Raw genomic sequence first — 14256 nt, forward strand, 5'->3', positions numbered from 1 at the left:
GTCAAGGGATTGCTGTTGTCTGGTCAGAACACCTGAAAAAATTACTAAGTTCACACCTGCACGGGCATGACAACATCAGGACTGCACCTGGCTGATAGTGACCGTCAGATGCCTTTGACTGAAAAACATGTCCGCACTTCAGACTCATTAAAATGTGAAACATGTTCATGTGAGAATCAATAAAATATTCGTATCTGATAAGGTTTCCTTTTTTGAACAACTTTTTTTTTTTCCTGGACTGAATAATTGTCTTAATTGTCTTCATTTGCTTGTTTTGCATAGACTTATCACCCATTTTCCCCAAATGTTCAACAGGTCTTACACATTCCTCTCAATATGATTTTTTTTTTTCTTTTTTAGAGATGAGTTTTTGCTCTGTCACCCAGGCTAGAGTGCAGTGGCATAAGCATGGCTCACTGCAGCCTCGACCTCCAGGGTGTTAGTCCAAAATGCACCATTTTAAGCTCCACTATTTTGTAGACCTGGGTCAAAGTGAAACATTTCTCAGGGGTTTGGGCTGTGAGAAACATCCTGCCTAACCACCTGACCACAAGGCAAAGGCCCAACTAAAGAAACATCCCTCTAGTGTCTCGCTGGACAAAGGTCCAAGGAACATCACAATGACGTCCCACCAGAGCAAGGGCCAGAACCGCCTCATCATGGGAACGTCTTATTAATATCCTGCGAATAGCAAGCCATACTGCCCAGACCCCTCCTGCCCATACCTATAAGTACCCCCAGCCTATATGCAGCGGTGGGCTCTGGCATTAGGCTAGTTCCCCACTTCCATAGGTTTTATGCTGGACATGAAGGCTGCATTTGCTGTTGAGCTGCCCTATTTCTGTGTATGTGTCTTTCTTTAACCTGTACCTTCCCTTCATAACCTAACACTGGGCTCAGGTGATTCTCTTGCCTCAGCTTTCCAAGTAGCTGGGAACACAGGTGCACACCACCACACTCGGCTAGTTTTTAAAATTATGTGCACACACAGGGTCTTGCTATGTTGCCCAGACTCATCTCGTACTCTTGGTCTCAAATCATCTGCTCCCTTCGGCCTCCCAAAGTGCTGGGATTACAGGTGTAAGCCACCGTGCCTGAGCTCAATATGATTTTCTTACTGCATGCACAAGTGATTCAGATAATCTGTGAGTTCCCATCCTCTTCCTCATCCCAACCTCCATCCTCCCCACCCCGTGGACCAGCTGAGGCCTCCTGCCTGACTGTTAGCCTGGGATTTACCTTCTTTACTCTCCTGCTTTCTGAATCCCACGTTTTCCTCTTTCGTGATTTACCCACTTATTTTGATAGAACACAGCTCCAGTATCTTCCTAGGAAAAGGAACATGGTAATCAATTTTTCAAATTCTTGCATGTCTGATTTATTCTCTCTTCACACTTCATTGGTAGTTTTGATACTGAATTCTAGGTTGAAAATAATTTTCACTCAGAATTTTAAAGGCATTTATTTCTCCATCTTCTTCTAGGTTCCAGCATTGCTATTGAGGAGTGCGATGACATTTTCATTTTCTTCAGGCTCTGGAAACTTTTAGGGTCTTCTCCTTAATAACAGTGTCCTGAATTTCACACTGATGTGACTTAGGACTGGTCTGTTTGGGGAACTCAGTCAACCTTTTAGCACTGAAGACTCATCCTCTGTTTTGGCAAATTTTCTTATGTTAGTTCACCCTTAATTTCTTCCTCACCTTTTCCTCTGTTCTCTTTTTGGAACTCTTAATGTTCCAATCCACCTTTGGCCTTTGTGCATTGATCCTCTAGTTTTCTGATATTTTTCCCCTATGTTTCGTTTCTTGTTTTTTGTTGTTCTGGTAGGTTTTTCTTCAACATTATCTTCTAATCCTTCAATTCAATTTTTAGTTTCCCAATCATATTTTAAATTTCCATATTTTAAGTTTATTGTTTTATAAACAAAATATTTTTTATATCTCAGAAGAAGATACTAATTGGTTACTTATCATTAATTGAACTTTTTTTTTTTTTTTTGATTTTTTTTTTTTTTTTTTTTTTTTTTTTTTTTTGAGACAGAGTTTTGCTCTGTTGCCCAGGCTGGAGTGCAGTGGTGTGATCTCTGCTCACTGCAACCTCCACCTCCCAGGTTCAAACAGTTCTCTTCCCTCAGCCTCCTGAATATCTGAGATTACAGGCATGCACCACCACACCCAGCTAATTTTTTGTATTTTTAGTCGAAATGGGGTTTCTCCATGTTGGCCAGGCTGGTCTTGAACTCCTGACCTCAGGCCCCATCTCGGCCTCCCAAAGTGCTGGGATTACAGGCATGAGCCACCCTGCCCAGCCAAAAAAAAATTGTTTTTATTTCTCTGATTGTTTCTGTTTCTGAAAGTATTTCTCATTCTATTTGTTTGTTTTGTCCTTCTCTTTCACTTTAGAGGCTTTCCTCAAATGTCTGGTGATTTCTGGCTATGTGTTCATACCTAAAAATAAATTACTAACCACTTCCCCCAGAAAGGGACCAGGGCTTCTTAGAGAAATGGTTGATTCCAGATCTAGGGCAGCAAATGCACAAGGTAGGGCTGAAACTCTCTGTCACATCAGACAGCAAGGATGTAATCAAAGATGACTAGGGTGGGTCTAAAGGATCCGGGAGCCAACATGAAGAGGTCCCCCGCTGGTGAGATGGGGTAGTCATTAAAGATAACTGCATTGGATTGAAAGACATCAATAATGTTTATATTTACGTGTCTGTGGTGAACATAATAATAAAAGACGAATTAATTGATCACCATTGTAAGATACTAGCAAACCAGTTGATTATTTGAAAACTGGTAAATAAAGATGGAATATTAAATATTTATCCTGGCTTTCCTATATGACTACATCATTGGGTCATCATATAGTAGATGAGAAGAAATGTTTGTTTGTTTGTTTTTGAGACGGAGTTTCCCTCTTGTCACCCAGGTTGGAGTGCAATGGTGTATCTCAGCTCATTGCAATCTCCACCTCCCAGGTTCAAGTGATTCCTCTGCCTCAGCCTCTTGAGTAGCTGGGATTACAGGTGCGAGCCACCACTCCCAGCTAATTTTTGATTTTTAGTAGAGATGGGTTTATCACCATGTTGGTCAGGCTGGTCTCGAACTCCTGACCTCAGGTGATCTGCCCACCTCGGCCTCCCAAAGTGCTGGGATTACAGGCATGAGCCACCGCTCCTGGCTCAAAAAGTTTGTTTTTGAATAAGTAGCTCCGTTAATCAATACCTAAAGAATTAAGAAATCTAGAAAATGATCATCATTGGTTACTAATATCAAAAGAAAGAAAATCAGACACTATGTACCTCCTAAAGAAAGGACACAAGACCACCTATGAAGTAATGTTGCCAGAATCTAAACAGAATGAAGTTTTTAGCTCTAGCAATCAATGTACAGGTGATACAGGGAAAAGGGCAACATGTTCAGTCATGCTACCTGCATTACAATCCACAAAATCCAGGTTGTGGGAAACTCTATAGGACAAGTGACCACGTTCCTTCAATAAAAAATGGCACAGAAAGAAACATTGTTTTAAAGAGATGTAAGAGACATATCAACAAATTGCAGCATATTTGGATCCTGATTCAAATTATCAAAATTATTTTAGAATTTTATAAGACAAGTAGGAAAATGTAAACATCAACGGGACATTTAGTAATATGAAATTATTAACTTTGGACCACTTTTACAAAAATAGAATCCCAGCCTGGTATGGTGGCTCACACCTGTAATCACAGCACTTTAAGAGGCTGAGATGGAGGTCTCCCAAAGGAGGGCTGCTTGAGGCCAGGAATTAGAGGCTGCAGTGAGTAATGATTGCGTCACTAGCCTTAGTGACAGAGTCAGACCCATATAAAAAAAAAAAATCCCTATTTTTTTAGAAATGTATACTGAAATATTTATGGATGTTATGATATGTCCGAGATTTGCTTCAGGACAGATAAGTCAAGGGATGTATGTAGATGAAAGATGATTGACCATGAGCTGAAAATTGTTAAAACTTTTAAGCTACTATTGAGTACATGGGGTTCATGTACAATTTTCTTTGCTTTTGTGTGTGTATAACCTTTTACATGATAAAAAAAAAAAAAAGCATCTCTGTTTGTTTAAGAGTAAAGTACTAAGCAGCTCACTGGAAACTCCATGGGAGGGCTCATATAGACTGGCGGGCTTCTCGTAGAGTGCTGGGTGAGGAGCCTTTTTCACTGGGAGACCCTTTATGTCATGTTCTAAAAGTCTGGTCTCTGGAGTTATTGAGTTTTTCCAGCAAAGACTCCCCCATCTCCTGCCTAGGGGGCACCCAATTTTGGCGCCCTCCTGAGGAGTCAGCTGCCTGCCCGCTGCATCCCCTCTGCAAGCCGATCTGCTCTAAGTCAATAGGATTGCACTATTCACTTTTCTTTTCTTTTTTTTTTTTTTTTTTGAGACGGAGTTTCGCTCTCGTTACCCAGGCTGGAGTGCAATGGCGCGGTCTCGGCTCACCACAACCTCCGCCTCCTGGGTTCAGGCAATTCTCCTGCCTCAGCCTCCGGAGTAGCTGGGATTACAGGCACGTGCCACCATGCCCAGCTGATTTTTTGTATTTTTAGTAGAGACGGGGTTTCACCATGTTGACCAGGATGGTCTCGATCTCTTGACCTTGTGATCCACCCGCCTCGGCCTCCCAAAGTGCTGGGATTACAGGCGTGAGCCACCGCGCCCAGCCCTCTTTTTTTTTTTTTTTTTTTTTAAGAGACAGAATCTCTGTCTGTTGCCCAGTCTGGGGTGCAGTGGTATGATCTCTGCTCACTGCAACCTCCACCTCCCAGGTTCAAGCAATTCTCCTACCTCAGCTTCCCGAGTAGCTGAAATTACAGGCACCCACCACCATGCCCAGCTAATTTTTGTATTTTTGTAGAGATGGAGTTTCACCATGTTGACCAGGCTGGTCTTGAACTCCTGACCTCAGGTGATCCACCTGCCTCGGCCTCCCAAAATGCTGGGTTTACATGTGTGAGCCACCGCGCCCGGTTTCTATTCCCTTTCCATTGCCCTAGAATGTGTAATCTCTTCTTCACTGATATGTTTTTCATTCTCTCTGTTGTGAATGTGCACCTTTTAAAATTTCTCACTCTTTTTAGTGGAGTTTTGTGGAGGGGTGGAGAAGATGTGTCTGATCAATCTGGAACACAGAGTGTTTTAAACAAGGGCTGTCCCAGAAATTGCAGGATGGCCATCTCTAGTGAGAGTAGCTGCATGGTTTTCAAGCTGTGAGAGGGGGCAGGCGACACTCAGGGACGTGGATCGTCTCCGTGTGAACTCAACAACTCCCACGGACACTTGGGAGCCAGGGACGATGGCTGAGTGTCAACGCATCTTTGAAGCATTAAGTCCACTACTCAGTGGAGTTTAAACTTCAAACCTCTCCAGGGCTGCCAGATTTGAGCTTGGAGGACGTAGAGATAAACTGGAAGAGAGCTCAGGCATTGCCCTCCATGTCTGCCCAGGCCGGAACAAAGCCCCATTATGTGTCCTGATGCGTATGTACAGAACAGACCTCGCTTCTGCCTTGCAGGATATCTGGCAAACCAAGATCATAAATCTGTTGCAATTAGGCCTCTAGCCAGGTCGTCCCGTGGAACTGTTCTGGCAAAGGTCGCTCGCGATCTCCTAATTGCCAACTCCAAGACAGCTCATCATGCTTGTCCTCTCAGCAGCCCGCGGACGCAGTTGATCACCGGCCTCCTTTTCTTTACCAGTACCAGTTTATTAAGTTACACTGATAAATAACCACACAGGTGAGCTGATTTGATTTCCTCCCACTCCTCTGCCCCCAACACACACACTGCTCCATCTGCTCCTAGCTGCACCTCTTCCCTACTTCAGAGCTTGGAGGATTGGGAAGGAGCTGGGCATTCGATTTTCTTTAAGGAAGAGTGGTTTACATAAATTGTTTAATAGGAGTTAGGTACTTAGAAGTCCCTTAATGGATACTGGTTTGCAAAAACTGTTTACATTTAGATTTTTCTTTAAGGAATGTTAATTATTTAAACTATCAATAAAGCACTGGGTTTTAAATTTGCTTAAATCATGCCCTGGGGCCAAGTGGGAGGATCAGTTAGCTCCCTAATAGGGAATTTTAACCCAAGTGTAGCCCCAGGCCACAGAAAGAGTAGAGGAAGCTGGGCTGGGTCGCCCTGGCCCAGCCTCCCCTGTCAGTGAACTGGTGCAGATCATTTTTAGCACTTGGTTGCTGGTGACAGCAGACACTGAGGACTGAAAGCTTATAACCAGGGACCCAAAGCCCCCAGAGAGGGTACTGTCAGGGAAATCCCTGAAGTCAGTCTTTGAGAGTCACAAGTCAGGGCTTCCTCACCAGGCGAGGCAACAGACAGGAGGACCAGGCACTGAAGACCAGAGGTCAAGGTCTGCTCCAGGGGACACTGGACAGCCCGCTCCCACCCCTTGCTTGTTCTCTCCCCTCTGTGGACTGATGGTACACCCCAGGGTGGGAACATGGAATAAAATGTATTTATTTCCTGAGTTCTGTAACAGCGAATCCAGTTGGAAATCCTGAGGTCAGGCCCCTAAGAGACCTGCTGGGGAAAGTGGTCAAACCAGTTCCTGGTGCTTTGGGGGCTGGTTTGTAGGAAAGCCCCTGGAGCTGAGCCTCTGCTCCAAGCCTGAGCTATGGACTGCCATAAGACACCTGCCCCAGGCTGATGCGAGGTCAACACTGATCTGGACGAAAAACCCCAGAACTCAGTCATCAAGTGCAGAATCTTAACAGAGTCCTAACAGTCCTAAGATAAGGTATGTGACTTATGACCTACAGGACAGTGGTCAGGGAGGCTGGGCAGCATCTACAGAGAAGACCTTGACATTCTAGAGCAGTGCTTCCTACATTTAGCTGCCCATTGGAATAACCTGGGAGCCTGTAAAAATCCCAGGGCCCAGACTGTAACCCAAAGCAACTAAGTCCAGATCTCTGAGGGTGGGACCCATTTGTTACAGCTCCCCTGGTGATTCCAGCATGCAGCCATGCGGGAGCCAGTGGCCTCGAGTCAGGTTACCCCATTCCCATCCTAATGTATGGTACCTAGCTGTGCAAGCCAGAAACCTAGATGTCACCACTGTGGTCCAAGCATCACTAAATCCTCCAGGGCAGCCAACTTCCCCAACACCCCCAGGGTCACCCTCATGAAGGAGACAGTGCACCCGGTGCCCCCTGGAGTCTGTGATGCTGTGGGCCCATATGATCCTGCACCTTAAGATCCCGTCCTCTGTCTTCTCCCCATCCCCACTGCCACTGCCTTCCTTCACTGTCTCCATCACTGGCTTAGACTATTGCAATTGTCTCCTAACTGGCTCCTTCACGAATCCAGTCTCTGCATTGTGCCAGGTGATCTAAACACCACATCTGGTCATGCCACTTCTCTGGTTAAAACTCATTAATGGATCGCTATAACCTTCAGAACAAAATAGGGACCCTACAGCACAGCAAGGAAGACCCCCTGCAGTGCTACATCTCTCTTTTGGGCCTCACCTGCTACCCTTACCCTGCTCACACCCTCTGATCCTGTCTCTCAGTGCTGCATGCCATGTCTGCTCCCCTCCTTAGCTGCCTGGCAAACACATTCCTTCATCTCCAGCTCAAGAACAGCTCCTCTGGGAGCCTTTGCAGACCCTACTGAGCCCAGAGGGTTTCTCATGCCTGCAGGCAACCCCTCCCAAACCCTCCCCTCAGCATTGCCTTTATTTGTGTATCTATTTCTCTTCCTCCCTTCAGGCATATTACACTCCCAGAAGGCCTTCATCTGCAGACCACGGGAACCAAGAAAAAAGCCAGCTGCCTGGAGCTCAGGGTGGGACCCCTGGGTCCACCTTCTTCTATCCACTTTGAACCCCCTCTGCACTGGCTTCGCCCAGGCCCTGACCTGCTGGATTTGGCATCTTGGCTTACTTTCCCCCCAGTTGGAAACTAGGCTCTGGACTGGCTGCCTGTGACCGAGCTGACAGGCCACAAGATGCTGCTTCTGGGGAACTTCCCCTGCCTCGCTCCAGCCCAGATCCCAGGAATATGCTGCACAGCCCCTCAAGGGAATCATATGTGATCTCTTATATGCATATTCCTTGTGGCAAGGGACTGGGCCTGATTCACTTTGGAACTCAAATGCCTTGTGCCATGCCTAGGACGAGACCTGGCCTTTAGTAGTTATTCAATAAATGTTTATTGGGTGGGTGAATGGATAGATGGGTGAATGGGCAGGTTGGCCGGTAAAGCTATGGATAGCAGGACAGATGGACAGATAAATAGATAAATGGCATTTCCTTTCAACTTGCCGGAGTTCCTCCCAACCCTTCCCTTCCAATGGGCATACTTTTTCTCCTCCTTAAACCTCCCCTCTAGCAACTATTCAAGAGCTGCAATACCCCTGGGTGTGTGGACCCAGGTGTGGCCAGAATGTCATACCAGCTTCTCAGGGAGGTCTCCCCTGTGGCAGTGAAACTCTATACCAAACAGCCCAGCACATGATTAAGTTCTAACTTCTGATTGGGTTAGTCATTCATCATGTTTTCCTGAAGGCGGGAAACTCTGCATATCTTATAGTCCTGTGGCCCCTAGCTTAGTTCTAGGGGGTACCCAAAGAATGCCTAATCATTGGGAGATGTACCCAAAGAATGCTTAATCACTGGGAGATGTACCCAAAGAATGCTTAATCATTGGGAGACCAGAACATGTCTCCTAGATATGAGAATTGAGGCCTTCCTCTCATTGAAGAAGAGATGGCCTTCCTTTCTCTACAATATTCAGCCACTGCAAAGATGGTTTGGCATCTGTTTCTCAATCTGGGATAAATGTTCTGGATCAAGGAGTCCCATTAAAATGCCTCTCAGAGCACTTAGGGAATTATGCTTGGGAAGTCCTTCTTGGCAGCAGATAATAAATCAATCACTGCTCAAAGAAAATGTTGAGTTAGAATGGGATCATTCAGACTGGGCTAGGATAGGAACTAAGAACACCCTTTCCGTGGAGGCTCGAACTCAGAGACCCTCCCGTGGATCTAGGCTGGGGATTTATAATGATCAACCAACCCAGTTTGCCCAGGTTTGTCCCAGTTTTTGCACTGAAAATTCTGCATTCTCAGCCCCAGACAAACAGGGACAGTTGGTCATCCCAGCTTGGTGTTCTTTTCCTCCCTTCCTCATTAGCAGCCTTGCTGCATGATGCAAGAGCCCTGTGTATGTCTCCGTGTATATGTGGGCCACACCCCACCTCCACATGCTTTCCCCACAGTGACCCTGATAGCTGGGGTCTGACGGCCAGTGAAAAGAACAAGTGGCTCCTTTTTCCAGCTTTAGGGGCTGAACTCTGAATGGCACCATTTGTGTTGCCCCACTTTGGGCTCTGGAATAGGGGAAATTACAGGAACGGAAGGAAAGGGAGCATTCGTACCTGAAGAAGAGAGACATTGGCAAGGCTGAGTCTGAAGAGGTAGTTCCTGTGAAAACAGAAACAGACATCCTAAGTGAAAATGGATCTGCAGGCAGGACCCAGGGAGCAAGCAGCCTCCTGGCTCAGGCCTCCTGGGATGCCAGGACTGGGTGCTGATTGCTTAGGGTCAACCCCCAAAGAGAGCTTGGCCTCTATTTGCTCACTTAATCTTCGCACAACCCTGGGAGGAAATTCAGGAAGCTCCATGTTACAGATGAGGAAGCAAGGTGGGTAAATGGCCCCAGTCACAAGATAGTAAGTGAAGGAGTTAGGATTCAAACCCAGACTTTCTCCTAAGTCCCAGGTGTCTCTGCTCCCAGCCAACTCAGCAGGCCCAGGGAGGAACCCCTCGACCCCACCTTTTCCAACCACAGAGGCTGTTTAATGGAAAGCCTCACAGCACTCTTGCAGGGATGCAGACAGCCATCTTCCTCCTACGCTGGCCCACCACCCTGACCCATTCCTCCTCACACAGGCCAGCCATCTCTCCTGGCTCTGCGCCCCAGGATCCTGAGTCTGGTTTGTTTGTTCATCTCCTGCAGTCTCTCTTGCAGTCAGTGACTCCGAGTCTGACCTTTCTGTGGCCGCCTCTCTGGACTTCCCTCTCTCATCTAGCCCAGACGACCCCATCCACCACCTCACCCTCCCTCTCCCCACAGTCCAGCCTGCACAGGGCTTCCAGATTCATCCACCTCCAGTACAGTTTTTACCTTCAGTGGTAAAAAAGATGCTACTCCTAACAGTGATGCTATCAGACACTTATGAAGTATTATAAGTGTCAGCTACTGCGAAATTGCTTTGCATGGACGCTGGAGCCAGAAGGCCACCATGCACAGACGGGGAGACATCCAGCTCAGCCACCTGCTGGGGGCCTTCTGAGAGCCTCAGTGCCTGCATCTGTACAGTGGGGAAGTGAATGGCTGTCTTTCTTGTTGCACGGGACTGTGGGGACACAGGGATGGTGTGATGCACAGTAAAAGGCCCTGTTCACATTGAACAGATGTAAAGTCTTGGTTTTCACCAACAATTTTCTTTCTTTGCTTCTTCTGTCTTCTTTTGGCTATTCCTATTTTGGTTCCTGAACTTTTGAGGAATCAAGACTTCAGAAAATTCTGGCCTACCTCAGCTGAGGAGAGAAATGAGGGGAAAGGCCGTGGAGTGGGCCAGAAAGAGAAAGAGGGCCCTGCTGAAGGAATCCAGAGCTGGAAGGAGACGCCGCAGGCCAGGAGGCTTCTATTCCCAGCTCTGGCTCCAGGCCCAGGCCCCACTCAGCTTCTTTGCTGTCCTGGGGCTGGGCGGGCCTCCCGGGTGACTTTGGCTCCAGGCCTCTGCTGTCCCTCCCCAACCCCCCCCTGCAAGTCCTTAGCAGAGCTCTCCCCATCCCACCCTCCTGGCCTGGGAACAGACGAGCTCCAGCTTACGGCTGTGCCCCAGCTGCCTGCTCAGGTAACACAGGCATCTGCTCACAGCTTTAACAAATTAGGGGAAACATTGCATCACTTTATTCATTTTTATCCATCAAAAATCATTCATCACAACATCGCAGTCAGCTCTCCTGGGAGCTGGAATGTGAGAACAGAGAGAAATCTCTGTAGCTTGACCCACCCTAAATCCCCTGTGGAACAAGGCAGAGCTATAAATGAATACAAAATTTCCCTAGCCTGAATTCCAGAGGTCCAGGGGTCAGGAATAAGGGGAAAAAATTCAGGCAGAAGAAAAGGAGGAAGGGAAATGACCTGGAAACAGGAAAGGAAAGTGGTGAGGACCCACTACATTGGCTCTAAGAAGCCTAAGGGACCAGGTCTAGAACGGATTTTCCTCCTGTCCATTTGAGGGCATGGCCAGGCTCAAGGACACAGGAAAAGGTGTCCCTCTGTCCGTCTGTGTGTGGGAAGCCTCCAGACAGAAAACATGACCACCTTCTGGGGGAAGCCAGGGAGTGGGTCATGAAGAACAGGGTGACCACAGTCACAGAGTAACCTAACTGCTCCGAGCTCCAGTTTCCTGGTCCATAATATGGGGGTAACCATAGAACCCACTTCCTGGGTTCACCCACTTGTGAAGATTTGATGATTTACTGCAGGCATGATTTACTACTTGTATTAAATTAAATATGTGTGTGATTTACTACCTGCAGTAACTGACTTACTACATATATGGCACATAAAATAGTGCCTGCCACGTGGCCAGTATGGAATAAATGGCAGCTTTTGAAATGCTTTCAAAAGGTTCAGGTGCTACGATTTGGGTTTTTTAAGGTACACATGTAAAACGGGTAAAATCAGAATTAGGTTGAAGGATCACATCAAGGCCAGTTTCCTGATTGTAATGTTGTCCTACAGCTATGCAAGATGATAGCCTTGGGAGAAGCTGGATGAAGGGCATATGGGAACTCTCTCTATTATTTCTTACAACTGTAGGTAAATCTACAATCATCTCAAAATAGAGAGTAAAACAATTACTCTCTTTGCTGGGAAAACAAAGTCCATCCTCTTGTATACTTGCATATGGACAGACTCCTCTGGGGGGTCAAGAACCTCACCACTGGGTGCACCTTCAGTCAGGGGTCCTGCCTGTTTGAGGGGCTGGCCCTGCTTTTCGCCATATACTTCTTTGCACCTTTTGAATGTCCTACCATAAGACAAAATAGTTAGTTTAAAAATTAAAAAATGAAAGCAAAAATGCTTTCAGGCCCAGCTTTATAGCAGCCCTGTGAGGTTGGCCACACAGAGACTGTAACCCAGATTTTACAGATGAGGAAACGGAGGTGCCAAGGTCAAGATCCCCCAGGACAGGAACCCAGCTCATTCAAGCCTAGTCTAGAGCTCCGTTCTTGACTGGCTTCATTTTCATACAGCAAATGAAGGAGTGGAGACACTAAAGAAAGCTCCAGGGCAAGGACGGTCAGCTACAGCGTGGCTCAGGAGTGCCCGACCCAGTGGCCACCCTCTCCCCAACCCCACACCCACTGAGTCAGAACCTCTGGGCTACAGAGCTGAAAAATACCAGTGCAGTCCCAGGCCATGAGATGGATGGACCTGCAGAGAAACTCTGGGCCTAGGTTAAGGAGACCTGACTCTAGTACCCACATCCTGCTGTCATCATGCTGTGTGATGCTGGAAAGGTCACCTTCCCCTCTCTGGGCCTCTGCTACCGCCTGTTTAAAATGAGGACGGGGGGACGACACCAGAGATTCTTGAACTTGAGTGTGATCAGGCCATCTGGAGGGTTGCTAAAACACAGTTGCCTCTTCCAGAGTTTCTGACTCAAGAGGTCTGAGGTGGATCCAAGAGTCTGCATTTCCAACACATTCTCAGGTGCTGTGGGGCCAGGGACAGCACCGTGAGAGCTGCTAGAGTCGGTCCTCTCTAAGCCCTCTCCCTACCAGAGCTGGTGGTCTATGGCTTCATGAGGAATGAGCTCCTCCTAGTCCAACCCAGAGAGTCTCCACAGGTCCCCCCGGAGAGTATTGTCTGTTGGGTATTGGATCTGAATAGTGGGCTAAGAGGTCAGGCCACAGGCAAATGAGGTCCTTCAGGGAAGGGTCTACCCCTACCCGGCTGTCCCAGGTGCAGGCCACTGGCTGGCCGGCAGGGGGCTCCTGGGCACCTTCTCCACTGAGCTCCCAGGGAGTTGGCCCAGGGAGCCGTCCCGGCCTCCAGGCAGGGACAGATCAGGAGGTGGCCAGCAGGCATCCCTGCCCTCACTAACTGCCAACCATAGAGGCCTGCAGCTGACTGAGATTGTGGGGTCAAGAGTCACCCTCGCCCCCTCCCAACCAAAACACGCTTCCTTCTGTAGGGGACAGACATCCACACAGAGAGGGCCCAGCAGCGAGGACGGGCCCAGCACGTGGGTCTGCCCAGGTGAATTCATCCCGAAAAATATTCCCTCCACCCAGCTCCAAGCCCCTGCACCTCCAGCCCCAACCCTCTTGTCCCTTGTTACCTGGCTCCCACGATGAGCTGGTTCCTGGAGGGGTCCAGGGCGATCTGGGAGAAATCCCAGGCTCCAGGGTAGGTGAAATTAGAGACCCATGGCTGCAGATCTGGTGGAGGGAGAGGCAACTCTGAGGTTACTGAAGAGCCAGGAGCTCCCAGCTGCACCCACAGCAGACCACAGGACAGAAGGGTGAAAGTCTGGGGAAAGTGGGGTGATGGCACCCAGGAGACCTGCCCACCTCTGTGTGGCCCCAGGAACTTGGGAGTGGGTGTTGCAGTCACTTAGCTCAGAGGAGGGTATGATCCTTCCCACAGAGGCACGAAGGGACACCTACACTCGCCCTTGACTCCCCGCAGACCCTCACCAGCCACATCAGTACACGCTGGTAAATCCTGCCTGTTCTACCTCTAAACTGCCTCTGAAATCCATTCACTTCTTTCCTGCTGTATCCCACCCCCATCCAAGCCACCACCAGCTCTTGTCTGGAGCAGTGCCGACAGCCTCCTAACCAGCCTGGCTTCCACGCCTGCCCCTCCAGTCCATTTCCCACAAAGCAACCCAAGCACTTCCTCTCAAATGCAAATATGGTCATGTCACTCTCCAGCCCAGAAGCTGTTCACAGCTCCCAACTACCCCCAGGAAATGTCCAGCTCCTGCAAAGGCCCTTGGGTTCTGGCTCACTGTCTTCCCAAGTCCAGTTCCTAGCACAGTGATTATTTACTGATCCCCTGAAAGAACGATGCTTCGCTTTTTACATATCCTAAACTCTCCACCCCAGCCACACTAAACAAACACTTCACACTGCCCCAAATCCATCCCACAAGAGCCCGCAAACCTT

At 48.1% G+C, this 14256-nt stretch overlaps 1 protein-coding gene across 4 annotated transcripts in view; it reads right to left on the reverse strand.

The window, feature by feature from the left end:
* The window catches only part of SEMA5B (semaphorin 5B), a 118593-nt gene that overhangs the window by 22225 nt on the left and 82112 nt on the right, over positions 1–14256 (reverse strand). For all 4 annotated transcript variants that reach the window (XM_017508199.2, XM_017508200.2, XM_017508198.2 and 1 more), the window contains exons 4-5: positions 13425–13524; positions 9438–9483 (exon numbers count right to left, since the gene is read on the reverse strand). In XM_017508199.2, coding sequence (XP_017363688.1) covers positions 9438–9483; positions 13425–13524 — 146 coding nt within the window. The remainder of the gene's footprint in view (positions 1–9437; positions 9484–13424; positions 13525–14256) is intronic.

The sequence above is a fragment of the Cebus imitator genome, unplaced genomic scaffold (assembly GCF_001604975.1).
Source record: "Cebus imitator isolate Cc_AM_T3 unplaced genomic scaffold, Cebus_imitator-1.0 Scaffold387, whole genome shotgun sequence".
Lineage (NCBI taxonomy): Eukaryota > Metazoa > Chordata > Mammalia > Primates > Cebidae > Cebus > Cebus imitator.